General features: G+C 35.1%; 1 protein-coding gene across 1 annotated transcript in view; it reads left to right on the top strand.

The window, feature by feature from the left end:
• Window positions 1-25,102, top strand: part of HDAC2 (histone deacetylase 2) — a 30,881-nt gene extending 5,779 nt beyond the window's left edge. Inside the window, exons 2-14 of the mRNA XM_008007281.3 lie at window positions 5,672-5,784; window positions 7,106-7,223; window positions 9,203-9,277; window positions 9,745-9,883; window positions 12,494-12,635; window positions 16,332-16,424; window positions 16,502-16,610; window positions 19,680-19,820; window positions 20,362-20,470; window positions 21,421-21,551; window positions 22,318-22,473; window positions 24,061-24,118; window positions 24,731-25,102. Of these exons, the coding sequence (XP_008005472.2) occupies window positions 5,672-5,784; window positions 7,106-7,223; window positions 9,203-9,277; window positions 9,745-9,883; window positions 12,494-12,635; window positions 16,332-16,424; window positions 16,502-16,610; window positions 19,680-19,820; window positions 20,362-20,470; window positions 21,421-21,551; window positions 22,318-22,473; window positions 24,061-24,118; window positions 24,731-24,761 (1,415 nt within the window). The 3' untranslated portion in view covers window positions 24,762-25,102. The remainder of the gene's footprint in view (window positions 1-5,671; window positions 5,785-7,105; window positions 7,224-9,202; window positions 9,278-9,744; window positions 9,884-12,493; window positions 12,636-16,331; window positions 16,425-16,501; window positions 16,611-19,679; window positions 19,821-20,361; window positions 20,471-21,420; window positions 21,552-22,317; window positions 22,474-24,060; window positions 24,119-24,730) is intronic.
• The last annotated feature ends 691 nt before the right edge of the window (window positions 25,103-25,793 follow it).

Here is a 25,793-nt window from a genome sequence, read left to right as displayed (position 1 = left end):
GCCATTGCACAACAGCCTAGGTGGCAAGAGCAAGACTCTGTCTCAAAAAAAAAAAAAAAAAAAAAAAAAAGTAAAAGAGAGGGGACCTTTGATAGGGTAATCAGAAAAGGGAAGGCCTGAGGGAAGAGAATGGGCCAGCCTTAAAAAGAGTTACTACATAAGGTATTACAAATAGTAAAGCCAGATAGTTATTAATAGAACTTGGTGCACTTAATGGGAAGGAAGATGAGGAAAATGTGGAGTCCCATGTTAGGCAGTAAAAGAAATTTGACTTTACCCAGAGGTGGAAAGCCATTGAAAGTTTTTCAAGTACAATGCAATTATTTCTCTTCAAATAATTGGTAAGGAGTTGTGGACTATAGGCTGGAAGCAAGAATTGAACGCGTATTAGTCCATATAAAATGTAATGGTTGCATTTTAGATAGAAATAGACACATTTAAGAGAGATTTGAGCCTCAAACCAATAGAACTTTTTGATGGATTAGAAATGGAGTTGGAGCTGGGGGATGGTGGTAGAGAATAAAGCTAAGTTTCTGGATTGAGCAGTTAGGTGGTATGTGGTACTTACTAAGGTTGGGAATACTAATAAAGAGCTGTTTTGAACATCTTGTATTTGGGATCCTTATTGAATTCAAGTGAAAAGACTGAGAAGAGAGTTTACCTCTGTGAGTTTATAATCCAGAGAGGAGAGTCTAGACATAGAAATTTGGGATTTCTCAGTTTATATCAGGTGAAGTATTGAGACTGAGAAAGATACAGCATAGACAGACAACTGGTCCCAGGACTTAACTCCCAAGAGAAGAGAATTTAGGGCAGAACTATTATTCACTGATGAACCCAAACACTTAGAACAATACCTGCTTGGCACATGGTAGGCTCTTGATTTATTAAATTGAATGGATGAACTGAAAACCCTTGATCTTTAAAGGTTGATGGTGGAGTGGCCTTGGGCTAGGAGTAAAATCCAAGAAAATGGTATTATGGACGCCAAGGCTCTAAATGTCTCAAGGAGAAGTGACTTCCTTGAAATATGTATTAAAGATGTGTTAATATGTATAAAAAATGGGTAGTGGGCTACGTAGTCTGGAAGACGAAAATAATACACTTTTTTCTTTTTTCTTGTTTTTTTCTGAGTCTTTTTTTTACACTCAACTTATCTTTGGGTCTAAAGGTACATTTCACAGTTCTGAAATCCAAAATGACCTGAAAATTGAAAAAAATTTTGGTAACTCATTTGGAATCAAAATCTTAACCTGAATCAATGTGAGGCTATTTATGATCTTTATTCCACTGTGAATACTGTAAATATTCACACTTTTTTGCTGCAGAAATATTTATGTTTGATTATGTCATGCCCCCCAAACTCTAGGCTATTACGTAATATATGGCAGGTGTACCATATCTCTACAAAATCTGAAAAAGTGTAAAATTGGAAACATACCTAATTTCAAGGAATATGGATAAGAGATTGTGGACCTTAGTAGACACTTCTATTCTGTTAGCTTCTTGAAGAGTGAGCAATTTGTAAAAGTTTGCAGATAAATAATTCTTTACAGTAATTTCTTTGCATTGATAATTAAAGTTTGTTGTGTTCAAGGAACCACCTTGAGCTGGTTTTTCTGGATATTTATTTTATTGGTAAAGTATTTTTATGTAAAGGTTGAGTATCCTTTATCTGAATTCTTGGGACCAGAAGTATTTCAGATTTGGTGACGTTTTACAATATTTGTAATTATTTACCAGTTAGCATCCCTAATTCGAAAATAAAAAATTTGACATGCTCCAGTTAACATTTGCTTGACCATTAAGTTGGTGCTCAAAAAAATTCAGATTTTGGAACATTTTGGATTTCAGATTGTCAGATTAGGGATAATCAAGCTGTATTTTGATGAAAATCAGTAACGTTTAAAATGCCCAAATTATTAATACATTACTGACCATGTAAACGATGAATAAAAATTGTAGGGTCTTAAAACTTCTTAGCTTTTTTGTGCTTTATGCAAAAGTGGGCCGGGCACAGTGGCTCATGTCTGTAATTCCAGCACTTTGGGAGGCCGAGGCGGGCAGATCACCTGAGGTCAAGAGTTCGAGACAAGCCTGGCAAATATGGAGAAACCCTGTCTCTACTAAAAATACAAAAATTAGCCAGATGTGGTCGGGGGCCCTTGTAATCCCAGTTACTTGGGAGGCTGAGGCAGAGAATCGCTTGAACCCCAGAAGCGGAGGTGGCAGTGAGCCAAGATCGTGTCACTGCACTCCAGCCTGGGCAACAAGAGCGAAACTCCATCTCAAAAAGAAAAAAAAAATGGATGCCTGCTAAGTAGCCATCTAGAGAATTGTGAGATACAGAATTAGTGGGAAAAAGTTGGAGATGGATATTTTATAACCCCTTTGTATTTTAGAAGATTTTTTTTTTTTTTTTTTTTTTTTTTTTTTTTTTTTTTTGATACAGAGTCTCTCTGCCACCCAGGCTGGAGTGCAGTGGCACAATCTCAGCTCCAGGGTTCAAGTGATTCTCCTGCCTCAGCCTCCTGAGTAGCTGAGACTACAGGCACACGCCACCACACCCGGCTAATTTTTTGTATTTTTAGTAGAGACGGGGTTTCACAGTGTTGGTCAGCATGGTCTTGGTCTCTTGACCTCGTGATCTGCCCGCCTCAGCCTCCCAAAGTGCTGGGATTACAGGCGTGAACCACCGCTCCCAGCCAGAAGAATTCTTGGTTAACCAAATAATTATCTGTAGCTTGGCTGCCCTGTATACATGTATCATTTAGGTTCTTTGTGTATTCTTTGTGGGAGTGGGGTCCCTAAATTTCAACAGAGAAACTTGTTGAAAGCTATGCATATTCGTATACAATTTGAGGACCCTATTAGTAAAAAGTAAATGGTGGCTCAAGCCTGTAATCCCAGCACTTTGGGAGGCCGAGACGGGCGGATCACGAGGTCAGGAGATCAAGACCATCCTGGCTAACCCGGTGAAACCCCGTCTCTACTAAAAAATACAAAAATCTAGCCGGGCGAGGTGGCGGGCGCCTGTAGTCCCAGCTACTCGGGAGGCTGAGGCAGGAGAATGGCGTGAACCCGGGAGGCGGAGCTTGCAGTGAGCTGAGATTCGGCCACTGCACTCCAGCCTGGGCGACAGAGCGAAACTCCGCCTCAAAAAAAAAAAAAAAAAAAAGTAAATTACTCTGATATATTAGGTACATAGTTTCTTGTGTTGGTTTTCTTTAACCAAGATCCGAAGCCTTTATTTAAAATATTTATATTTCATGTTATGTCTTGTTTTTTTTCAGCCTTCACCCTGCCATTTCTAGTGAATCTATAAGTGCCCTTGGCATTCCGTGTTACTACTTAAGAACATTAGCTGTGAGCTGCCTTGCCAGAGTTTGAATCTAGCTCCTTCACTTGCTAGCTATGTGACAGCAGTATTACCTGACTTGTCTGTTTCTCATCCTTCTTTACAATTATACAATAGGAATAATGTAATAATACCCACATCATAAGTTTATTGATAAGATTAAAAGATATGTGAAGTACTTAGAATAGTACCTTCTCGTAAACTCAACAAGTGTTAATTACTGTTTTTTTTTTTTTTTTCCCCCCAAATACACTTGCTCAGAAATTGCTACTGTAGTCTCCAATTACTGGGGCCTGGGGCTTTTCACTGGATTTTCAGTGTGCGCATAACTAGAGTATTTGATGTTATGACGTAGTAGATGTTAGTGACATTTGATTTGGGTAATTCTTACGCAGAGGCAGATAGATGGAAGTTAGTGTTTAGTTTGTGTCTTTTCTATTTTAGGTGATATTGGAAATTATTATGGACAGGGTCATCCCATGAAACCTCATAGAATCTGCATTTCTAGTGAAAACTAGAATTTATTTATTTTTACTTAAATGATTTCTAAGTAGCGATAACTAAGAAATGCTTTCCCTTGTATTAACTTAATTACATGATGCTTTATAACACTAGTGGGTTTTCCATATCTAAGGCTGCTTTCAAGGAATTGTATATGCCTTATATTGTCACCATGTAAGGTAGAGCTTTGTGGTAGATTCTTTCTTAATAGGTAGTTTATTTTCTGCATTCATTGCCTCTTAATTATAACCGCAGAGGAATGTTGCAAAGGGCCATGGCTCTGCTTTGCTAAAGTCTATATTGTTTCTTAGCCTTGTTGGCACCTGCATTTGAAAAGGTGGCTTTCCCTTTAAAAGACCTTGTGTATATGAATTGTTTTGAGAAGAGAGCTGTGTTGAAAATGAAGTTAGGTAAAATTAGAGGTATGATACCAACAAAAGCAAATATTTGTGTTGTTAGAAGCATGGATTTTGTAAAAGCTGATTGCTTATCCTGGGCTGTTATCAAATATGTAGAAGAGAGGACAAAAAAGTTTTGGGGTTGTTCCATTAAACAAACAAAAGGTGTATTTAGGGAGGACTTTGAAAGATTTAGTGGATAAATCGCATTCTTTATCCTAGCTTTTATTGTAATATATAAATCTATGTTGAAATGATAGACTTCAAACCATTAAAATAGCTTGACTCTCCTGACCCTGTGGGGTATTAGTTCCAAGACCTCCACAGAGAGCAAAATTCATGGGTGTTTAAGTTCCTTAAATGAACTGGTATAGTATTTGCATATAACCTATGCATATCCCCCCTTATACTTTAAATCATCTCTAGATTACTCATAATACCTAATACAATGAAAATGCAGTGTAAATAGTTGTTACACTGTATTTAGGGGAAGATGATAAGGAAAAAAAGTCTATACATGTTGCACACCACCATCGATTTTTTAAAAATATTTTCAGTCCTCGGTTGAAACCACAGATACAGAGGGTTGACTTTATATATTTAAGAGACTTCTTGTTATTTACTATTATAAGAAACACTGGAGCTTTACCTAGATGTATTTTATTGAAATTTAGTTGATGAAAATCTGTGATTTTGGTGTTATTTTCTCTTTTTTAAATCTTATGCATAAGTTTAAAGACATTGTGATATAAGATGCCATTTAACAAGGAATTATATATTTAACAAGGAATTATAACTTTTTAGTCATGAAGAATGAGACAGTATTTTTATCACCTTGCAAAATGTCATGCTGTGTCTTAGCAGAGCAAAACCTCATTTAGGACCTAAATTTCAGTTACCAAAACTTCCCTGATGGGCCTTAATATGGACACAGTATGTTTTAACATTTAAAATGCCTTTGGCGTTTTAACATGCAAAACACCAATGATGAGATTTCTGAAATGCCAGCAATTCATCCAAGAAGCAGTTATTTGCTGAAAACATTTTAAATCATACCAGTAAAACTCAGATAACTTACCATAAGCATCTGAATTTGCCAGAGAATACTGAAAGCAGGCATCACTTCAAGGAACAGAAATTTTAAAAACTGGGGGTAACTAAAAATCAGAAAAGCTTGCTTTCCTTAATCTACAGATAAATGTAGTGTGTAATAATGGAGTCTTCAACTGGTAAAAGTGTGCATAGCATCTTGGTCGTCTGATACAGTTTGAAAGTTGCAAAATCTAAGTCACTAAGGTTTTAAATACATTTTGTTAAGTAGTAAATGCCTTCTAATGATAGATATACATAAATTCAAATAATTCATGGAGAGTCTCTTGTCTGTATTGTTTAGTTTGTGTCTTTTCTATTTTAGGTGATATTGGAAATTATTATTATGGACAGGGTCATCCCATGAAGCCTCATAGAATCCGCATGACCCATAACTTGTTGTTAAATTATGGCTTATACAGAAAAATGGAAATATATGTGAGTATTCCTTTTGATACATATTCAGCACTGATTTTTTTTTTTTTTTTTTTTTTTTTTAGCTACTGTGAAACTTTGTCTATTATTCCCCTTTTGAGGGCATTTAGCAGATGAAAAGATCTGGAAGAAAACAAACTTCTTTTTTTGTTTTATTCTTAGGAGATGAATAAGAATGAGCGCTATAGCCTCTTTTTTCCTTTTCCTTTAACCATTTAAAAAAGTTCTCCCTACCCTAGGCTTTCATGTTTCTAGAGAACAACTCCGTATAGCATATTAACTATTTTTATTACAATCATTGGTAACCTGCCTGTGCTGCTGAAAGAACTCTTTTTGTTTTATTCTTAAGAGATGTATAAGAATGGGAACTATAGCTTTTTTTTTTTCCATCTTCCTTTAAGCATTTAAAAAAGTTACCCTACCCTAGACTTTCATATTTCTGGAGAACAACTCAGTATAGCAACAACTCAGTGTGGCATATTAACTATTTTTTTTTTTACAATAATTGTTAATCTGACTGTGCTGCTGAAAAGAGTTGACCTGCGGTTGTTACAAAGTAATTACACATAAAATTAATCCCACATATATTTACAGGGCATATAATACATGTAGAATACTGTTAGTGGCCAAGCATAGTACAAATAACACAAGTACAACAGCTGCCTTAATGTTTTTGTAGATAAAGATGAGGGTATGTGTAAACAAATACAGACACAACAATTAGCTATTTGGGGAGAAAATAAATATTTAAAGCAATTAATGTTAGGCAGTATGTGTGAATATGTGAATTTTCAGTTACATGTAGACATTTAGAGAAGAGAGGAAGTTAGAATAAGATTCAGTCTGGAAGTCTTGTGGAAGAATTGTGTCATACGTGAAATTGAGCTCTTCAGAACAGAGAAGATTAGGATAGAAGAAAGGACGAGAGGTCATGAACAAAGATTTAGAATTGACACTCTCGTTTAGTGAGTGATTTCATTGATGAAATCACTGTATGTTTTATCATGGAAAAGGAGAGAAAGTAGAGTTTATGAACATAGGGATTTGACTTTTTACTCAACCTATTTCCACTAAAATAAGGAGTGATTAAATCATAGTTGATATGCCTGTGTAATGCTTTTAAAGGAGTTTGAATTAGTTTTGAAATTGATTACTGTTTTCTAAAACACATGTATAAGTTTGGGTTGGTTTTGGAATTTATATATTTTGTTCCGGTAGACTTAGTTCTTTTGAGGGGACTATTAGGAGAATTTGTATATTTGTTTGATAATACTGATATAACCGGTTGTAATTCCACAGTTCTGACATTTATTTCTCTTCACAGAGGCCCCATAAAGCCACTGCTGAAGAAATGACAAAATATCACAGTGATGAGTATATCAAATTTCTGCGGTCAATAAGACCAGATAACATGTCTGAGTATAGTAAGCAGATGCAGAGATGTACGTTTCTAAGTAAAAAGTATTTTCACATTGATAAATGTAAATTAGTATTTTTAGGAGCTTCGAATGATCCAAATCTGAATATTTTTCCTGTTCGTCTAATATATTACAATTATTTACTAATTTGAAAAGTCATTGTAACGCTACTAAGGCTACTTAAGAAAAAAAACAAACCTATGTGAAGCTTACTGGTTCATGAAACTGCTGTTTGGATATTGTTCTACTCCTAGTTTGCTCCCCTGATAACTTTGGGTAAATGCATATTGGTAGGGAGACCTCACTCCCTTGCTCCCTTGCTTCAAAAAACAAAAACAAGATTACACTTTGATTAGCCTTAGCTTGACATATACCTCTTGTCTTCTCTTTGTGTACTTCAGTTAACCTGGACTATAATACACATCTCTTTTTCTTTGTTGAGATGTTAGTGAAGCTTTTGATTCTACATAATGTTCTCTTGTACAGGTTAAAAGTATTTTATTTTGAGAGATCGGTAACAAATTGGCTTGAAGATAGAATGCAAAAGTCAGCTTAAAATTATTGGAACAGTATCTTAAAGCTTGATGTTGAAGATCATTCTCATTAGTGTTTGTATCGATTGACTTCAGTGATGATTATAATACTAAATTAGTGTAGGTGCTAGACATCTCATATTTACAACCTCATATACATTTCTACCGTATCTTGTTTGATTTGTTATAATGCTACAATATAATTAGAACAGATAGTATTTAATTATTATTTTGTTTCAATGAAGTTTCCAACTTAAGACGCAAAAGAGGCATGGGTAGCCCTTGGGCAAACAACATAACAGGATTGATTTAAAACCTGCATAATAATGAGTTATATTAAGCTTATGATCCTGGCTGGGTGTGGTGGCTCACGCCTGTAATCCCAGCACTTTGGGAGGCCGAGGTGAGTGGATTACCTGAGGTCAGGAGTTCGAAACCAGGCTGGCTAACATGGCGAAACCCTGTCTCTACTAAAAAAAATACAAAAAAATTAGCTGGGTGTGGTGGCGTGCACCTGTAATCTTGCTACTCAGGAGGCTGAGACAGGAGAATTGCTTGAACCCCGGAGGTGGGGGTTGCAGTGAGCCGAGCTCACGCTATTGCAGCCTGGGCAACAGAGTGAGACTCTGTATCCAAAAAAAAAAAAAAAAAAAAAAAAAAGATTATGATCTATCTGAGCAGTAAGAAACTCAAATGTATTTCTTACAGTGCTTGTGACTTAAGGATGTACAAAGATATTAATATATAAAACAAGGACCCTTATTCTTGAAGAGGTTACAATTCAAGGGCATAGGGAAAGACTAAGAAAGGGTTATATATGTCTTCCATATCCCCTTCATTCTGTCAATACTGAGGAACTAAATGTGTGATGTTGTGTCATTTATTTGTGTATGTTTTTTCCTTGTTGTCTTTAGTATCCTTCTGTATTTTGGCTCCCATGAACCTAGTTAATTCTTACCAGCTTTCAAGATGAAGATTAGCCATGGGAATAGGCAACCAGCTGTTACATCTTTTTGGTTTAGTAACTTCCTGACATGCATTTCAAAGTTACAGATATTAATACGTATTTAAGGAGTTTTAAAGAAAGTAAATCATAAAGCAATTGAAGTTACTTTTAGAATATTAACTTATTGTAATATTAAGGGGAAAGGCCTAGAAAATTTAAGCCTGTGTTTTAATTAAATGAGAACTGTTGTGCATAGACAACTATTGAGTTCTTGTTAATAGACCAGAAATATTCCACAGATACTCCTGATAAGATTTGATGATGATCTTTCACAGATAACTCTGTAATTACCTTGGATAAAACAATAAATATATTTTAAAGTTGTAAACTTTATATTACACTGTGAAGTGTATGTTGATGATTGCATCAAGCAAAAAAAGTATTTGTAGGAAATAGTTTTTGTAAGAAAAGGCTTTCATTAATTTGCAGAGTGTGTTGAAATTAATGAAATCCATCTTCCACAGTTAATGTTGGAGAAGATTGTCCAGTGTTTGATGGACTCTTTGAGTTTTGTCAACTCTCAACTGGTGGTTCAGTTGGTAAGTGCTAATACAATCAGATTTAAAAGTTGTTCTAAATTTGGTGTGTATCTTCCAGGTTATTTGTGTAAAGCAGGAGTTTTAATGATTGTGAATTTTGATAACAAAAGGAAATCAGTATGTTTATAGTACAGTACAATTTGCTTTCAGACCTCTGTTTTGTTATTGTGACTTAAATACTTTTGTAACTTACATTTTTCACTTACAGACTTCTTTCATCCCCCTTGTCTTCTAGCTATCATTGTTAGTACCACTATCTACATAAACCATTATTTAATCTCAGGGCGCAGCTCTGGGAGAATGTTTTTCTAAGGAGAAACTCCTATTTGTGTCATAGATGATTTCTGTTAAGTTTTATGATTTTAAGCTCTTTCTTATGCATGGCATACACTTGTAGGGTTTTTGTCTCGTTGTACTAATTTTTTATGTTAAATGTTTAAAAAGTCTACCTTGTTTCTACTTCTTAGCTGGAGCCGTGAAGTTAAACCGACAACAGACTGATATGGCTGTTAATTGGGCTGGAGGATTACATCATGCTAAGAAATCAGAAGCATCAGGATTCTGTTATGTTAATGATATTGTGCTTGCCATCCTTGAATTACTAAAGTATGTTTATTTATGTTGGTACTTTTTTCAGTGATAAAATGTTTTCATTAAAACACAATAAAAGTCTGTGGCTTAAAAAAAATCAGGTAAACCATAGGTTGAAATAGTTAATGGTGAATTTTCTGGGAATTCATTACAAAACAATGAAGAAATGCAGGAAGTTTGCCCAAATCTTCAATTATTAAGAGTTAGTGTGTGGCCAGGCACTATGGCCGAGGCCTGTAATCCCTCCACTTTGGGAGGCTGAGGTGGGTGGATCTCTTGAGCCCAGGAGTTCGAGACCAGGCTGGGCAACATGGCAAAACCCCATCTCTGCCAAGAAAAAAATTAGCCAGATGTGGTGGCATGCATCTGTAGTCCCAACTACCCAGGAGGTTGAGGTGGGAGTATCTGAGCCCAGGAAGTAGAGTCTGCAGGAAGCCATGTTCCTGCCACTACACTCTAGCCTGGGCAACAGTGTGAGATCCTACCTTAAAAAAAGAATTAGAAGTGTATAAAAGGCCGGGTGCCGTGGCTCACGCCTGTAATCCCAACACTTTGGGAGGCCGAGGTGGGTGGATCATGAGGTCAGGAGTTCAAGACCAGCCTGACCAGCATGGTGAAACCCCATCCTACTCAAAACACAAAAATTAGCTGGGCATGGTGGCACGTGCCTGTAATCCCAGCTACTCAGGAGGCTGACGCAGGAGAGTTGCTTGAACCTGGGAGGCAGAGGTTGCAGTGAGCCAAGATCGTATCAGTGTACTCCAGCGTGGGCTACAGAGCTAGACTCTGTCTCAAAAAAAAAAAAAAAAAAAAAAAAAAGAATTAGAAGTGTATGTAAATGTCAAAACTCCCATTAAATACCCTTTTTTAAAAGTAGTTTGGCAGTTTTCATTTTAGTTAGTTTCAACTAATAAAAAATGACAATGACCTTGGAAGTTTATGTTCTAGTATTTTGTAAATTTTAAATTGAAGACAAAAATTTGAAACCAGTATCTAAGGAAATTTGTTTACCTGTTGAGTTAGTCTAACTGCCTAACTTCCATATGTGAATGAGGCTTTGTTCTCTACTGATGGATATAAAATTATATCTGAGTTGCTGCAGGAGTTATTTTTCCTTAGCTGTGGCTGCAGTTTGAGAGAGAGAGATCTGTAGAGGTACTTATGAATGTGGACATTTGCAATGTTATTTTTTGCCATCAGTTATGACACATCTTAGCAGATTCTACTTTATATTGTACTGAGCTGTTTTTTGCTTGTAGTTATTCCATGCATGCTATCCATAGAGGCTGATTTTTCAGTCACTGAAAATTGATACTGACTCCTGAAATAAACAGTAATTGAGCAGGATCAGTGTAACATCTTGTCAGCTCATCAGGAGCAAAGGAAAATCATTTGCAATCATTTGCCTTGTGTTTTAATTGACTGTTGATGTTGGTTCCAGTGTCTTCAACTCTTTGAGCAAGTTCTTGCCCACTCAGCTAATAGTTTTAAACAACTTTAATTTCTCTGGACACAATTTTTTTGGATGGTGTAATCAAACATGATTTAATAAATTGACTTGGTGCACAGCTTTCCTTGCTTATCTAACACATGAGCCACTCAGAAAGTTTACCTTGATCACAGCCTCATTTCTGTTTTTTAAATTTTGTGAAGAAATTTTGCTATACTATTATACGCTCTTTATATTCTTATGAGAATAGTCTTATGAGTGCTTAGTCTGGAAATACCAATTTACATGGTATTGTTTTATTTAGCACAGCTATGGTACCATTACATAATAAATACAATGCTTTGCCATCTAATAACAAAATCTCACTTCATTGTACTTCAGAAGGATGACATGAGAAGTCCATTTTCCCTTTATTTTGACATGAGTATACACTGGTAACAAAATGTCATGATATGGTGATTCATGTGGCTCCTAAACTGTGTTTGAGTTACAACTGTGTCATTGTTATCTGTGGTGTTCCAAGCACCAGTTTGAAGTGATGAGAGTACCACATGTAGCCTCTGTCACAGCTAACCAATTCTGAAGTTCAAATGGAGCCATGGGTAATAAACAATTGAGCATGTCCATCTTTCAGTAAAACTTTTTCTGTGGACACTGAAATATGAATTTTTTAATTGTCAAATGTCAGAAAATACTCTTGTTTCGGTTTTGTTTTTAAACCATTTAAAAAATATAAAAACTATTCTTAGTTCAAAGCTGAAAAAAGAGGCAATTGGCCAAATTTGGGCCATGGGCTATAGTTAGCCAATCCCTATTTTATAATATTGAAGATTTACTACAGAGGTGTTTTAATTAAAGTAACAATCTTGAGTATGGTATAATCTTCAGTTTTTCATATATTAGAAATATGTGCTATGTTTTTGAAGCATGTAGAATGGAACAAATTTCACAAAGAGTAAATATGTATTTTTTAACCTACGTAGGGCCATAAGTGGGTATTTAAAGGCCTAAGGCTCAAACCTCAGATATTTGAATAGCCTTTTAGGCCGAATTTAAAAGGTGATTAAACATCCTGGAATGCTAGAGCTCAAAAATAGGTTTCCTGAATTTGTGGTGCTTCTTTCCATCTTACAACCTTTAAAGAAAAAAACAAAAACTTATGGATTTGCTTTCAGGTATCATCAGAGAGTCTTATATATTGACATAGATATTCATCATGGTGATGGTGTTGAAGAAGCTTTTTATACAACAGATCGTGTAATGACGGTATCATTCCATAAATATGGGGAATACTTTCCTGGCACAGGAGACTTGAGGGTAAGACTAAATTCTGTCTTAATAAATACTGTGAGACGAACCTAGGAGATCAGTAACCTTATACTTGAAGTAGAATTTTTCCTGAGTTAATAATTTGAAACTTGTATGCAGAATTGAATTACTTCATATGCAGTAACATTTGCTAAAATTCACTGTTGCTAACTAAGCAAAAATTTAGTGAGAACTTAAGGACTGTTTTTTTTTTTTTTTTTTTCTCGGCTGTTTTCTTTGGTTGAATAAATATTTTTGAATATCCACAAAGCACGAAGCCCTTCTCTTGATGTTCAGTTTGAATCTTCAAAACTACCTGATGGTAGCCTATGTTGCTATTGATTATAAGGATCGGTGGAATAAAATAGACTAGGTCTTTTTAGGTTCTTCTGCTCCTCTCTTTTGTGATTGGTCTTGACTTTTAGTAGGTCTAATTTTAATCTTTTTTTTTTTCCTTAAGCTTCTAAAATTGGTAATGTATTTATGTAGAGAAAGAATAGTGTAGCCCTGCCTGCCTGTTACATTAAGTGTATTTCTATTTTATTTCTGTTAATCTTTTTCCATTTGATGCTCTTGTCTTTTATGACTGTGAAAACCACTGGTCAAATCCTATTTCTGTAACTCATTGAAGGTTTTTTGCCTCACTACACTTTTTTTGAACCTAACTACACACATGTTGAAATTTATTCAATAATTTAAACAGCTGTTTTTAGTTCAGCCTGGATTATATGGGAGATTTGTCTTATATGGCATTGAACAAAGTTCTAAACTATTTTATTAAGGTTATTTTTCACGTCTATGGTATATCGTTACAGTTTAGCAACCAGAATTTAAAGAGTTGCCATAAAGTATTCTTAAGCTGTATGGCTTTTCTTTGTTAGACCACAATGTGATCCTTTCTCAGTAAACTCTTTGAGTAAAAGAGTTACCTTAGTAAAACTTTTCCATACTTACAAATGGGTGGGAGGTCAAATGTTTGGTTTGAGTTTAAATTATTTAGCTTTTAAAATTGCAGATTTGTAATTTCAGTTCCTTGCCAGTAAACTCCTTCAATTTATCCCTTTCCCCACCTGGTCTTACAGACTAGTAGTTCTCAAACAGTGGACCCTAAACTGAGGAGAAAGCAGACCAGCATCACCTGGGAACTTGTTAGAAATATACATTCTTAGGGCCCAGAAACTGGGTGATTCTCCACCTTAAAGTTAGCTTGCTGTAAACCGATAGAATATATTTGTCAGCAACCATTACATCCTAGTGGAAGTCATGCAAAAGTCTTCTCTGTTTTAAGCTTAAAGAATAAGACAGTATCTTCGCAGTATGATCCTAGTTTATCTCAGAAGTGGAAAATGGAAGCCTCATGCAATTTCTGACAGGTGAATGTCACTATGGTCTCTTCTCAGTTATTATTCATAATTCTTACAGTTTGAAGTTTTTCAAAATATTAGCGAATGCATGTTTTAGAAGGATTTGAGACTGGTTTTCAACATCTCTTTTTCTTAAGATTTTACAGTCGCTGTATTAAATGATGTTTTAAGGATAACATTTGAATATTTTAAGCATGTCCCCATAATTTTGTGAGAGAATTAAAATCAGTCATTACATTATACGTACAGCTGTATTTGGACTTTCTGTGTAACTCACGTGTATCTTTGGATGTTAATTTAATAAATACTCCTTTTTCTGCCTGCTAATTCATTCTAATGCTGAAAAGAAGGCTATGCTGAGCTTAGCTCATTGTTGAAACTCTGTTTGCTTTAATTCGAGTAGTCTAGTGGAAGAAAGAAAGGTGGCGTAGTAGCAGTTGCAGAACGAGAACTGGGGAAGATAAAGCTTAGTCTAACAAGGGCAGCAGCTCTGAGTTGCCAGCTAGTTAGTGGCAGTTAGGATGAGAAGTGCTGACCAACTTTTCTGCATTCTGAAATCTTAGAGTCAAAATATATTTCGTCTGTGTTTTAACTGTGCAGTAGGAGTGTAAGGATTCACTATACTTTGGCTTTTCCATGTTTGTATGGCTTATATTTAGTTACTAAATCTTAATAAACATTTAGACTGCAAGAAAAATTGGGAGAGGAGGTGTGTAATTTTGCTTGCTTTCCCCTTGTTGGATGATGGGTCTCATAACTCTAATATTGAGGGTAAATTTTGCTTTTGTGAAATTGAACTGAAGCTAAGACCATTCCATGAGAGGTTCAGGAAGAACTTGCACAAGTGCTAATAATCCTAAAAATTCATGGATCTTCAGACATTATAATTTAACACACATAAGAATTAGGCACCGCACACCCCAGCCGGGCATGGTGGCTCGTGGCTGTGATCCCAGCACTTTGGAAGGCTGAGTCAAGTGTATTACCTGAGGTCAGGAGTTCGAGACCAGCCTGACCAATATGGTGAAACCCTGTCTCTACTAAATACAAAAAAGAATTAGGTGGGCGTGGTGGCGTGCACCTGTAGTCCCAGCAACTTGGGAAGCTGAGACAGGACAATTGCTTGAACCGAGGAGGCGATCTTGGCTCACTGGAGTGCAGCGAGCCGAGATCACGCCATTGCACTCCAGCCTGGGTGACAGAGCAGGACTCCATCTCAAAAAAAAAAAAAAGTGGCACGCTCCTAATCCTTTGGTATTGCAGTTAAAATACTAGTTTGTAGTAATGTCTGTACTATACAGTATCTTCTAGGAATACATAATAACACACACAAATGCATATGCACACATACAAATGCGTAACATATACAAATAAGTATATATAATACGTGTATATATCATTTAAGAGTATATGTAGCTGGAACCTTTGTGTCTTTTGAGAGAGATTAATGCCTGGAGTGATACTCATTCAACAAGTAGAAACAAAATTTATTTGAAGTCCAATTAAAGAACAACTCTGAGGCTGGGCGCCATGGCTCACACCTGTAATCCCAGCACTTTGGGAGGCCGAGGTGGGCGGATCATCTGAGGTCCAGGAGTTTGAGACCAGCCTGACGAACATGGAGAAACCCTGTCTCTACTAAAAATACAAAAGTAGACGGGCATGGTGGTGCATGCCTGTAATCCCAGCTATTCGGGAGGCTGAGGCAGGAGAATTGCTTGAACCTGGGAGGCAGAGGTTGCAGTGAGCCGAGATCGTGCCGTTGCACCTCTAGCCTGGACAGCAAGAGCAAAACTCTGTCTCAAAAAAAAAAAAAAGAACAAATCTGGTGCTTTAGTTGGTAGCTGTTAAATCTTCGAGAAAGTCTCGGTCGTTCTTTCATCATAAGTAAACTCATACCAACAGATTGTGAACCACAAGAAGGATTCTGCAGATGATTGTCCTGCAGGGCTTTTTGGCTTCATTTATTTTCCACAGGTTTACTCATAAAGTTCCCTTGCCATCTTACATATTCTGCTTATGATGGATTTTCTGGTTTAAGGTAATAATGTAATTTCATTGCCTTTAACTGCTTGTGTTAAATTTCTTTTCTCTCAAAAATAATCACTACAGATTAATTGAAAATGGTTCTTGTGTGCTTTACAATCAGTTTATAAATATTGGAGCATATACTTATTTGTTCTTTATTATTTCCTTTCTCAATTTGATTGTTCCGGTCTCAACTTCTAAGATGAATTCAAAATTGGATCCTTAATAGTCTTTTAGTCTTTTCAAAATGTAGTAAGCAAATGTCAAACTTTTTGTTATAGAATATTCTCTAAGATCTGTTTATGTATTTTAGGATATTGGTGCTGGAAAAGGCAAATACTATGCTGTCAATTTTCCAATGAGAGATGGTATAGATGATGAGTCATATGGGCAGATATTTAAGCCTGTAAGTATTGTTTTCAAAATTGGAATGGAATTTCAGAATGTTATTCTAGATGCTAACATTTGTTATCTTGTGTGTAGATTATCTCAAAGGTGATGGAGATGTATCAACCTAGTGCTGTGGTATTACAGTGTGGTGCAGACTCATTATCTGGTGATAGACTGGGTTGTTTCAATCTAACAGTGAAAGGTAAGCAATTCAAAGGGTGGTATTCCCAGAAAAAAATGGTTTTTCTTCCACCTAAGAACTTCCCATAAAAGTTCTCATTGTAATTTCTTGCCTGCTGTTTTAACACTATACTCTGCATTTTTCCTGGGGTTTTGTCTCTTGTATATATGACTAGAGTTATTCTTGTTACATTGTGGCAGATTTATATGTACATTTATACGTGACTAGTTTTTTAGTTTATTGTAGTTTGAACCCAAGGCAGCTATTTTCGAATGTTTTTGTTGACTCAGTGTCAATAAAACATGCATACTTTATTACTTAATTGGATTATTCTCATTAAGGAAGAAGAGGGTTTAGCTCTCCTCACCACTTTGCCCACAGCATACTTGTAACCCTTCCCACATCTCTATTTTTTACAAATCAGAATTTGGTTGTGACATTTAGTGTTTACAGCAGCATCTTTAAACACTTTTCAGCTTATCCAAGTTTTCTTTGCCGCATAATTGTTCCTAAGTTTCACATTTGCTTAGTTTTCTCTCCACTTATTGCTAAACTACTGGTGTCTCAGTATCTTCATATATTCAGATCCATTGAGTATTCTGTCACTTTTACCTTCTTGAAAAACAGCCTTCTCATCTGTTCATGTTTGGATGACTATCTTTGGTAGACCTGGCGGGACATATAGCTGTTCTCTGCTTTTTTTCTGTTGTATTGGTTCTCCCTGGTGGCTCTATTCTCTGTCGTTAATTTTTTTCTCATGTTTTGGTGGAGCGCCTTCTCAAGTAGCTTCCTGATAAAAAGTGTGTGGGAGATTAGGAGTGCTGCAGTACATACTAAATTTTGATCACGTGTTGAAGTCAGCATATGATAGAAGTCCAGGCCAAAGCAAAATACCACCATTCTGGAATGAACTTCTAGGGTGTAAGAATAAATCTGAAATTTAATAAGATCTTAAAATTTATTCGTTGGTTAGAAATGATTTTTATCATGAGTGTTTGTGTATGATTTTAGAGGTTTTTTTCCATGTGAACTTTTAGGTAGCAAGTTGATACTCTACTTTGTATTCTCTAAGATGTAGAGAATTCTCAGATAGAACTTTCTCCAGAACAACTGCTGGTCTTAATGGAATTGGATAACTAAATACAGATATTAAAAGCTTCTTTACTTAATGTTACGATTGCTACTATACCAGCTGTATTAGAGTTATGGTATAGTCTGTTGTTCTACATTAAGTTAAATGATATTAAATTGTCCGTTTATAGGTCAACAGTGGTTGAACAGCATGTAACTTAATGTGTTAATAACCATCTTTTGCCTCAAAATGTTTATAAACTTTCTTTTCTTTTCTTTTTTTTTTTTTTTTTAATGAGACGGAGTCTCGCTCTGCCGCCCAGGCTGGAGTGCAGTGGCTGGATCTCAGCTCACTGCAAGCTCCGCCTCCCGGGTTCACGCCATTCTCCTGCCTCAGCCTCCCGAGTAGCTGGGACTACAGGCGCCCACCACCTCGCCCGGCTAGTTTTTTGTATTTTTCAGTAGAGACGGGGTTTCCCCGTGTTAGCCAGGATGGTCTCGATCTCCTGACCTCATGATCCGCCCGTCTCGGCCTCCCAAAGTGCTGGGAGTACAGGCTTGAGCCACTGCGCCCAGCCTATAAACTTTCTAAAATGATCTGCCTAATGTACTCTTAAGAGTGTGTATTAGCTATCAATTTTCCTGTTAGACATGAAAGTCCTTAATGTTTTTGTACTTAATAGTTTTTATAATCATTTCACTCTTAGAGAAAAATTAATGTTGTATTTCAGCTAATAGAGTTTCAGTTGTATAAAGCATGTAAGGATATTTGTAATTCCCAAGTCTTAAGCTTCATTCTGAGTTTCTCTACTGCCAGCTTTGATTCAGCTTTTCAGATCTGCTGAAGTTAGTTATCTCTTGTCTGTCTCCTTGCTCCCATCATATGTTCTTGCTCTTGTATTCTCTCCCATTCTTCATTTTTATGAATTTTGGCCTTTAAAAAAATCCCTTTCCAGTCATTTTTGTCAAGTTTTGGAATGAAGGAAAAGTAAACATCTCTTTGTTTAGCCAGCTATCTTTACTTGGAAGCCTGTAAGTTAACTTTTTGTATGTTTGTTTTGTCTTTAAAAATATCCAAATGGTTTTTATCTGTTATAATAAACTTTTCTAGTAGCAGTAATAAAAATTGGGTGCTAGAATTATGTAAATCACATAGTGCAACTATTGAAGAATGCTTAATGAAAATTCCCACAGTATACAGTTACATGAAGAGAACAGATAAACTTTGTAAAATTAACTCTGAATTGGAAAGAAATATAGAAAAACGATTTTCTTCTTTAAAGATTGAGTTATGTGCCTAACTGATAATATTCCTCAAGGAGAACTTACTGGTAACTTATAAATGATTATTGAATTAAGACATTTATCCACAGAAAATATTTACTTTTATGTTAGGTTTACTATTAATATTATATTTAAATTTTTACACATAGAAGTTGAAGTTTTTGAAAATAGTAATAGATATTTTTAACTCTTAAGTTATGAAAATTACTCAGTACCACTACCTAAAGTTAACTCAGGGTTAAACTGTGTTGTTTAGCTTTCCGTATTTATTTTACACATGTCCATAAAGAAAGAAGTGGTAATAAAAATTAATTTAGATTATACATAATGTTTTATTGTAACCTGATTAATTTCACCATGTAACCCTACATGAACATCTTTCTGTGTTAATAAAATAAGTGTGTGTTCATATTATAGTCTTAATATAATTGTGTACTTGACTTCCATCAGGGACACTTTTAAAAAGTGTTTAAATAAAAATGTTTTAAAAAGTGTAAAATAGTGTTTAAAAACTTTTAAATAGCTAGTTAATCTTAATTTTTTAATGTATTATTGTGTGAAATGTGTTTGGAAAGGAGTTTTAGACTCGAACTTTTTTACATTTTTATTTGTTTTTTAAATATTTGGAAAACCATTTTGGTTGAATAACATTTGCACTTACTATCTTTTTAAAATTTATTTTTCAAACTGTTGCAGTATGCAGATTTCGTTGTTACCCAAATCTTCTTGTCTTAGGTCATGCTAAATGTGTAGAAGTTGTAAAAACTTTTAACTTACCATTACTGATGCTTGGTGGAGGTGGATACACAATCCGTAATGTTGCTCGATGTTGGACATATGAGACTGCAGTTGCCCTTGATTGTGAGATTCCCAATGGTAAGTGTTCTTATGATATCTTTATTGTATGAACTGTCAGTACAGATGCTCCTCCACTTATGTTGCCATTAGGTCCTGATAAACCCATCATAAGTTGAAAGTATGGTAAGTAGAAGATTGATACAATACACCTAACCTACCAAACATGACTTAGCCCAGCCTACTTTGAACATGCTCAGAACAGTTAGGTTAGGCTACAGTTGGACAAAATAATCTAATACTGAGCCTGTTTTGTAAAAATAAAATGTTGAATATCTCATGTAATTTATTGAATACAAGACATTGAAGTTGTGACAAAAAAGCCAGAAAACTGTAAGTCAAGCCGTTGAAAGTCAGAGACTGTATATCAAAATGGATGGATGGATGATTAGAGTAAGCGCCTAATAGGAGAACATATTTATAAATAGGAGAACATTCACTTTATGTTCACTTTTAAACGTTTTCTTTGGAACTATTTCACCACCTAAATCTGGATTCTGTGCATGGATTTTTGTGAAAACTCAGCTTGTAATGTGTAACTGTATTTTATTGTTTTCAATAGAGTTGCCGTATAATGATTACTTTGAGTATTTTGGACCAGACTTCAAACTGCATATTAGTCCTTCAAACATGACAAACCAGAACACTCCAGAATATATGGAAAAGATAAAGTAAGAAATCATTGAATTGTTTTGATAAACATTTTATCTTGACAAAGATTTAGGATGCTTTAGAGGGCCAAGTATGATGGGTCCTTTTAACTTTATTAGACATTTCTCTTGTTTCTTTCTAAAGGATTTGAAACATTAAGTTACTGATTATTCTTTTTTTTTTTTTTTTTAATTTTAAATTTTTTTGTCAGGATGGGTGTCTCGAATTCCTGGCTTCAAGTGATCCTGTCACCTCTGCCTCTCAAAAGTGCTGAGCTTACAGGCATGAGCCACCATGTTCAGCCATTTAATTTCTTCAGTTAATGGAAATAATATTTTTTTATTAGTTGAAAAGTATTTGAAAATTGCAAGGCGCACTATAAGTTATTTTCATTGTCTGAAACATTTTGTTAAGGCTTTGTCTCCACAAGCAAAGTAGAGACATTATAGTACATAGCATGGGTTTGAGTCACCTCTGTACCACAAACACGCTGTATGATGTTTGATAAGTTCACCTGCCTTTGTGCTTATGTTTTCCCCTCATTGAAATGGGGAACTAAAATAATGCCTCCTTGGCCAGTCAAGGTGGCTCATGCTTATAAACCTTAATGCTTTGGAAGTCAAAGATGGAAGGATAGCTTTAGACCAGGAGTTTGTGACCAGCCTGGGCAGTATAGTGAGACCTTGTCTGCAAAAAAGTTAAAAATTTGCCAGGTATGGTGGCGTACAGTTGTTGTCCTAATGCAGAGGCTGAGGCAGGAGGATTGCCAGGAGTTTGAAGCTGCAGTGAGGAGTTTGAGGCTGCAGTGAGCTATGATCTTGCCACTGCACTCTAGTCTAGACGGGCAACACTTTTAATTTATAGGTTTAGCTAGACCAAAGATGAAATTTTTTGCTAAATATTTTCTCTTGCATGTAAGAACTGCAAAGAAATTGAATTTTGTCTAATAAACTTTGCGTGTGTAATTTAGACAGCGTTTATTTGAAAATTTGCGCATGTTACCTCATGCACCTGGTGTCCAGATGCAAGCTATTCCAGAAGATGCTGTTCATGAAGACAGTGGAGATGAAGATGGAGAAGATCCAGACAAGAGAATTTCTAGTAAGATAATGCCTTTATTTTTCCAGTTTGTCAAAATGATACTTCAAATTGAAGGTTTTAGTGGCCTAAGAACTTCACTGTTAAGTCATGTTCACGAGCACACTATTATTACTGTCATTTTTGCCACTTTCAGAGATTTACCTTCCTGATCTCAAAACCTGATTTGGGTGTCAGCAGTTTCAGTTTGTATGGCTGGATATACATATATGTTTGAAAGTTATCAAAAGCTAGCCACTTCAGTATATTTGGCAATTAATAAGACATCTCATTTATCTGAAGTAGGGTGAACCAAATAACTAAACATCTGTTTGATTTTGCAACTTCTCATTACACTTAATATGATGGTTAGATTGTAGCATAAAGGTACATGTAGTGGTATAGACTGTCTAACATATTTGGTATTGGTACTTTTTTTGGTCTACTTCACCTCTCAGCTCTGAAATAAAATGCTACTTTTTAAGTAATGATATTATTTCTATCCCCATTAGAAAAACACACTTTTTTCCTTCAGAGTTTCAGCATTTTTAAAAGAAAAAGAAATTCCCCCAATTTTTATTATGTGTTTTTGAGCCATTTCTTCATACATGAAAGCAAAGTTTTCAATATTAAGTAAACCATTCATTCCATTCAAATTTTAAAATCATTAGGCATCTGTTATCCTTTACCTTTAAATGTGGTAACTGCTGGTGCGTTTGTATGAGTATGCTATAATGATTATAAAACCTATGACTGTTTTTGTCAAAATTTATTAAAATCTTTTGTGCAGTTCGAGCGTCAGACAAGCGGATAGCTTGTGATGAAGAATTCTCAGATTCTGAGGATGAAGGAGAAGGAGGTCGAAGAAATGTGGCTGATCATAAAAAAGGAGCAAAGAAAGCTAGAATTGAAGAAGATAAGAAAGAAACAGAGGACAAAAAAGCAGGTCAGATTTGTTTCTTGGTAGTTGTTTTAATTGTAAATTTTAAAAATTGAGCTACATTGTAATGTTTATGGGATCCTAAAGTCAGTTTCACAAGTATCAAAGGAGGAAGTATGCTAGGTAGATGATTCTCTTTTTTCTTACATATAAGTGGTGCTTAGCTCTTAAAGCTTTTATATAAATGTTATTGTTCCTGTTTGCTTTAATAATATAGGAAACTTTATCTTCTTGATAACGTAGGTTTAAAATAGTAAACATTGTACTGTGATAGAGATTGGGTAAGAAAGAGGACAAAGTAATTGTGAATCTATTTGTAATGCATGATCAGAACTGAACTTCTGAGGTAATTTTTAGCTACCTAAAGCTTATTTAATGGGAGAAAACACAAAGAAGAGTTACATACCCTTAGACCAGTTTTGCCATTTTGAAAAAGGTCAAATAATGGATTTTGTTCAGAAATTGAAGAAAACATTAAAAGCTCTGAGGAAAGCTAGGAGGGGATTTGGGATGTGGGTTAGGGAGGAGTTAATACGTTGATACATTGCCTTACCTTAAAACGCTGTGTTAGCTTTAGGCAATTGAATTTGCTACCTGAATCTGTTACCTTTCATCTGACTTCCCAGAACACTTACACATGCCTCTGCCATTTTATTTAACACATATTATAGCACCTCACAGGATTTTGTCTCCCTGCTAGATTGAGTTGCTCATGGCTAGGGAACACAATATCTTAAATATTTGTATTCTCAGCGCTTGATGCATTTCCTAATGCAGGTAATGGTGATGAGCACACGTTTTAGTTAACCTGTTAATTTTGATCCTGTAGCATGTGAAAAACTGATTTAGAGGTACTGATCCAATTTTTCCTATATCTATCAAATTGAAGTTATGTGAATAAGCTGGCTCTTTTTTTTTTTTTTTTAACTAGAGAGTTCGTAATTTGTAACATCTGACACATCTAGTTCTATTCTTTTCCTTGTGAATTCACTCCTCAATAGGCTACATACAGTTCTCTATCTACCATTTTATAATTTTAACTTCGCAGTGTATTATAATGATGGCTTCAGTCTATATTTGTATACTGATTGACATCCAAAAAATCAAGCCATGACTGAGGTAAGGACTTAACTTTAGCTGTAGGATTTTTCTAACTTTTTTTCTTTTCTTTCATTTTCACTATGTCGTCTTCTTGTGTATTTTTGGTGTTCTCATTTTTAAAAGCTTTATCTTTTCTGTGCTTAAAAAATAAACCCTCTATTTGGTGATGGGGCTCTTCTGATAGGGCCTTGCAGTTGTTAAACTTCTTCAGCCTACAGAAAAATGAAATACTCTTTTTAAATCTATAGGTCAAAACCTAGAGTTAGGGCCACCTTTTCTCTTCCTCCCCACCCCAATCCAGTGACTGTTCATAGCTTGTACTGCCATTGTTTAGGAAACACCCAACACAAAGCTTATTTAGACCCTAATTCATTAATAATAAGATTGCATGATACTTTTTTATATTTTAAAAATAAAGTATATTTTGAAATAATATATATACATTTTATATTTCAAAATAGGTTTTAATCTTTTCCCAATCTTTATTTTTAGACGTTAAGGAAGAAGATAAATCCAAGGACAACAGTGGTGAAAAAACAGATACCAAAGGGTAAATGTTGTTCCTTATTGAGTACTTTTTACATACTATAAAAATGCTCAACATGTTTATTGGTGTGTGTGTGTACACACTTCAGAAATACTAGACTGAACCTTAGAACATCATTATGAGGTGCTCTGAATTTTAGTTTGTATTGGTACGTAAGACAACATATGCCATCTTACCTATTGGTTTATCAATATAAATTAAGTCAGTTTGTATTTTTGTACATCATTTATCTGAGATCCTTTTTTGCTATTGTCTTTTATATGTGCACTTAATGGTTTTCATGGTGTTCTTATTTCTGTGTACATGATTTTTTTAGTGTTGTGAGATAGGTACGTTTAAGAAACAATTTTAAGTAAAAACAGTTGAGGATTTTATTGTCAGAAAGCATGTAAAAGTTTGAGCATACATAATTTTGTGCCAGCCTTTACAGGATAACTTGGAATGATTATAAAATCACTAGAAAGATTAAGGCATTAATTATCCAGAAGCACTTAAGACATTATCAATTAATGTGTTTGTTAGCATGAGCCTACAGGACCTGATCAATAGAGTAGGTCAGTGCATTGAAATCAAGATTGTGCCATTGTTAATATTTCACATTGCCTCTTTTAACAGAACCAAATCAGAACAGCTCAGCAACCCCTGAATTTGACAGTCTCACCAATTTCAGAAAATCATTAAAAAGAAAATATTGAAAGGAAAATGTTTTCTTTTTGAAGACTTCTGGCTTCATTTTATACTACTTTGGCATGGACTGTATTTATTTTCAAATGGCTTTTTCGTTTTTGTTTTTCTTGGCAAGTTTTATTGTGAGTTTTTCTAATTATGAAGCAAAATTTCTTTTCTCCACCATGCTTTATGTGATAGTATTTAAAATTGATGTGAGTTATTATGTCAAAAAAACTGATCTATTAAAGAAGTAATTGGCCTTTCTGAGCTCATTTTTCCATCTTTTGTAATTATCTTTATTAAAAAATTGTACTTGGATTGTCTTTTGTCTGTTTATTACTACAATATGAAATCTTGTTTCAATGGCTAATGACATCATTTCTTTAGACTTACAGTACACTCTAGATGAAAGATAATAATTACAGCTCGAAAGATATCTTATTTGCTGTTTCTTTGGGAAGAGTATTTATAGTAATTATTATTTATTTTTGCAATAGAAATTCTACCACCTTGCCCTCTATAACTTAGCCAGTTAGTATCAGTGAAGATTAACATCCCATTACAATTTATGAAATAATAATACAGACTCTACAATTGAGATGTAGGAGTTCTTTGAGCTGACCCAAAGATCCTCAAAAATTGAAATGGAAATTCTGAATTGAAAGAAGAAATGGACTAGAACTTGTGTTGACCAGACTTGCCTGTTTAGTATATTGCTGGGTTAAAATGGAACCTGCTATTCAGACAAAACCTGTTTATTTTACTGCATTTACATGGCATCCAGGTTCCATTATTAGTTATATGACATCCAGGTTTCTAAGTCAAGGAAGTAAACACAAATGATTTATCATTCAACAACTACTTACTGTGTGTCTGCCCATTTTAAGACTGTGGGAGTGTAACTGAATATAATGGAAAAATGCTTTCACTCAGAGCTTACATTCTAGTGCCAGGAAGCAGACAAGTGAGAGTAATTCCTGCTACTAAGATGTGCAAAGAAGACAAAACA

The sequence above is a fragment of the Chlorocebus sabaeus genome, chromosome 13 (genome assembly GCF_047675955.1).
Source record: "Chlorocebus sabaeus isolate Y175 chromosome 13, mChlSab1.0.hap1, whole genome shotgun sequence".
In the NCBI taxonomy this organism is placed as follows: domain Eukaryota; kingdom Metazoa; phylum Chordata; class Mammalia; order Primates; family Cercopithecidae; genus Chlorocebus; species Chlorocebus sabaeus.
The sequence above is the reverse complement of the archived record's forward strand: the minus strand, read 5'-3'. Positions and strand labels throughout refer to the sequence as shown.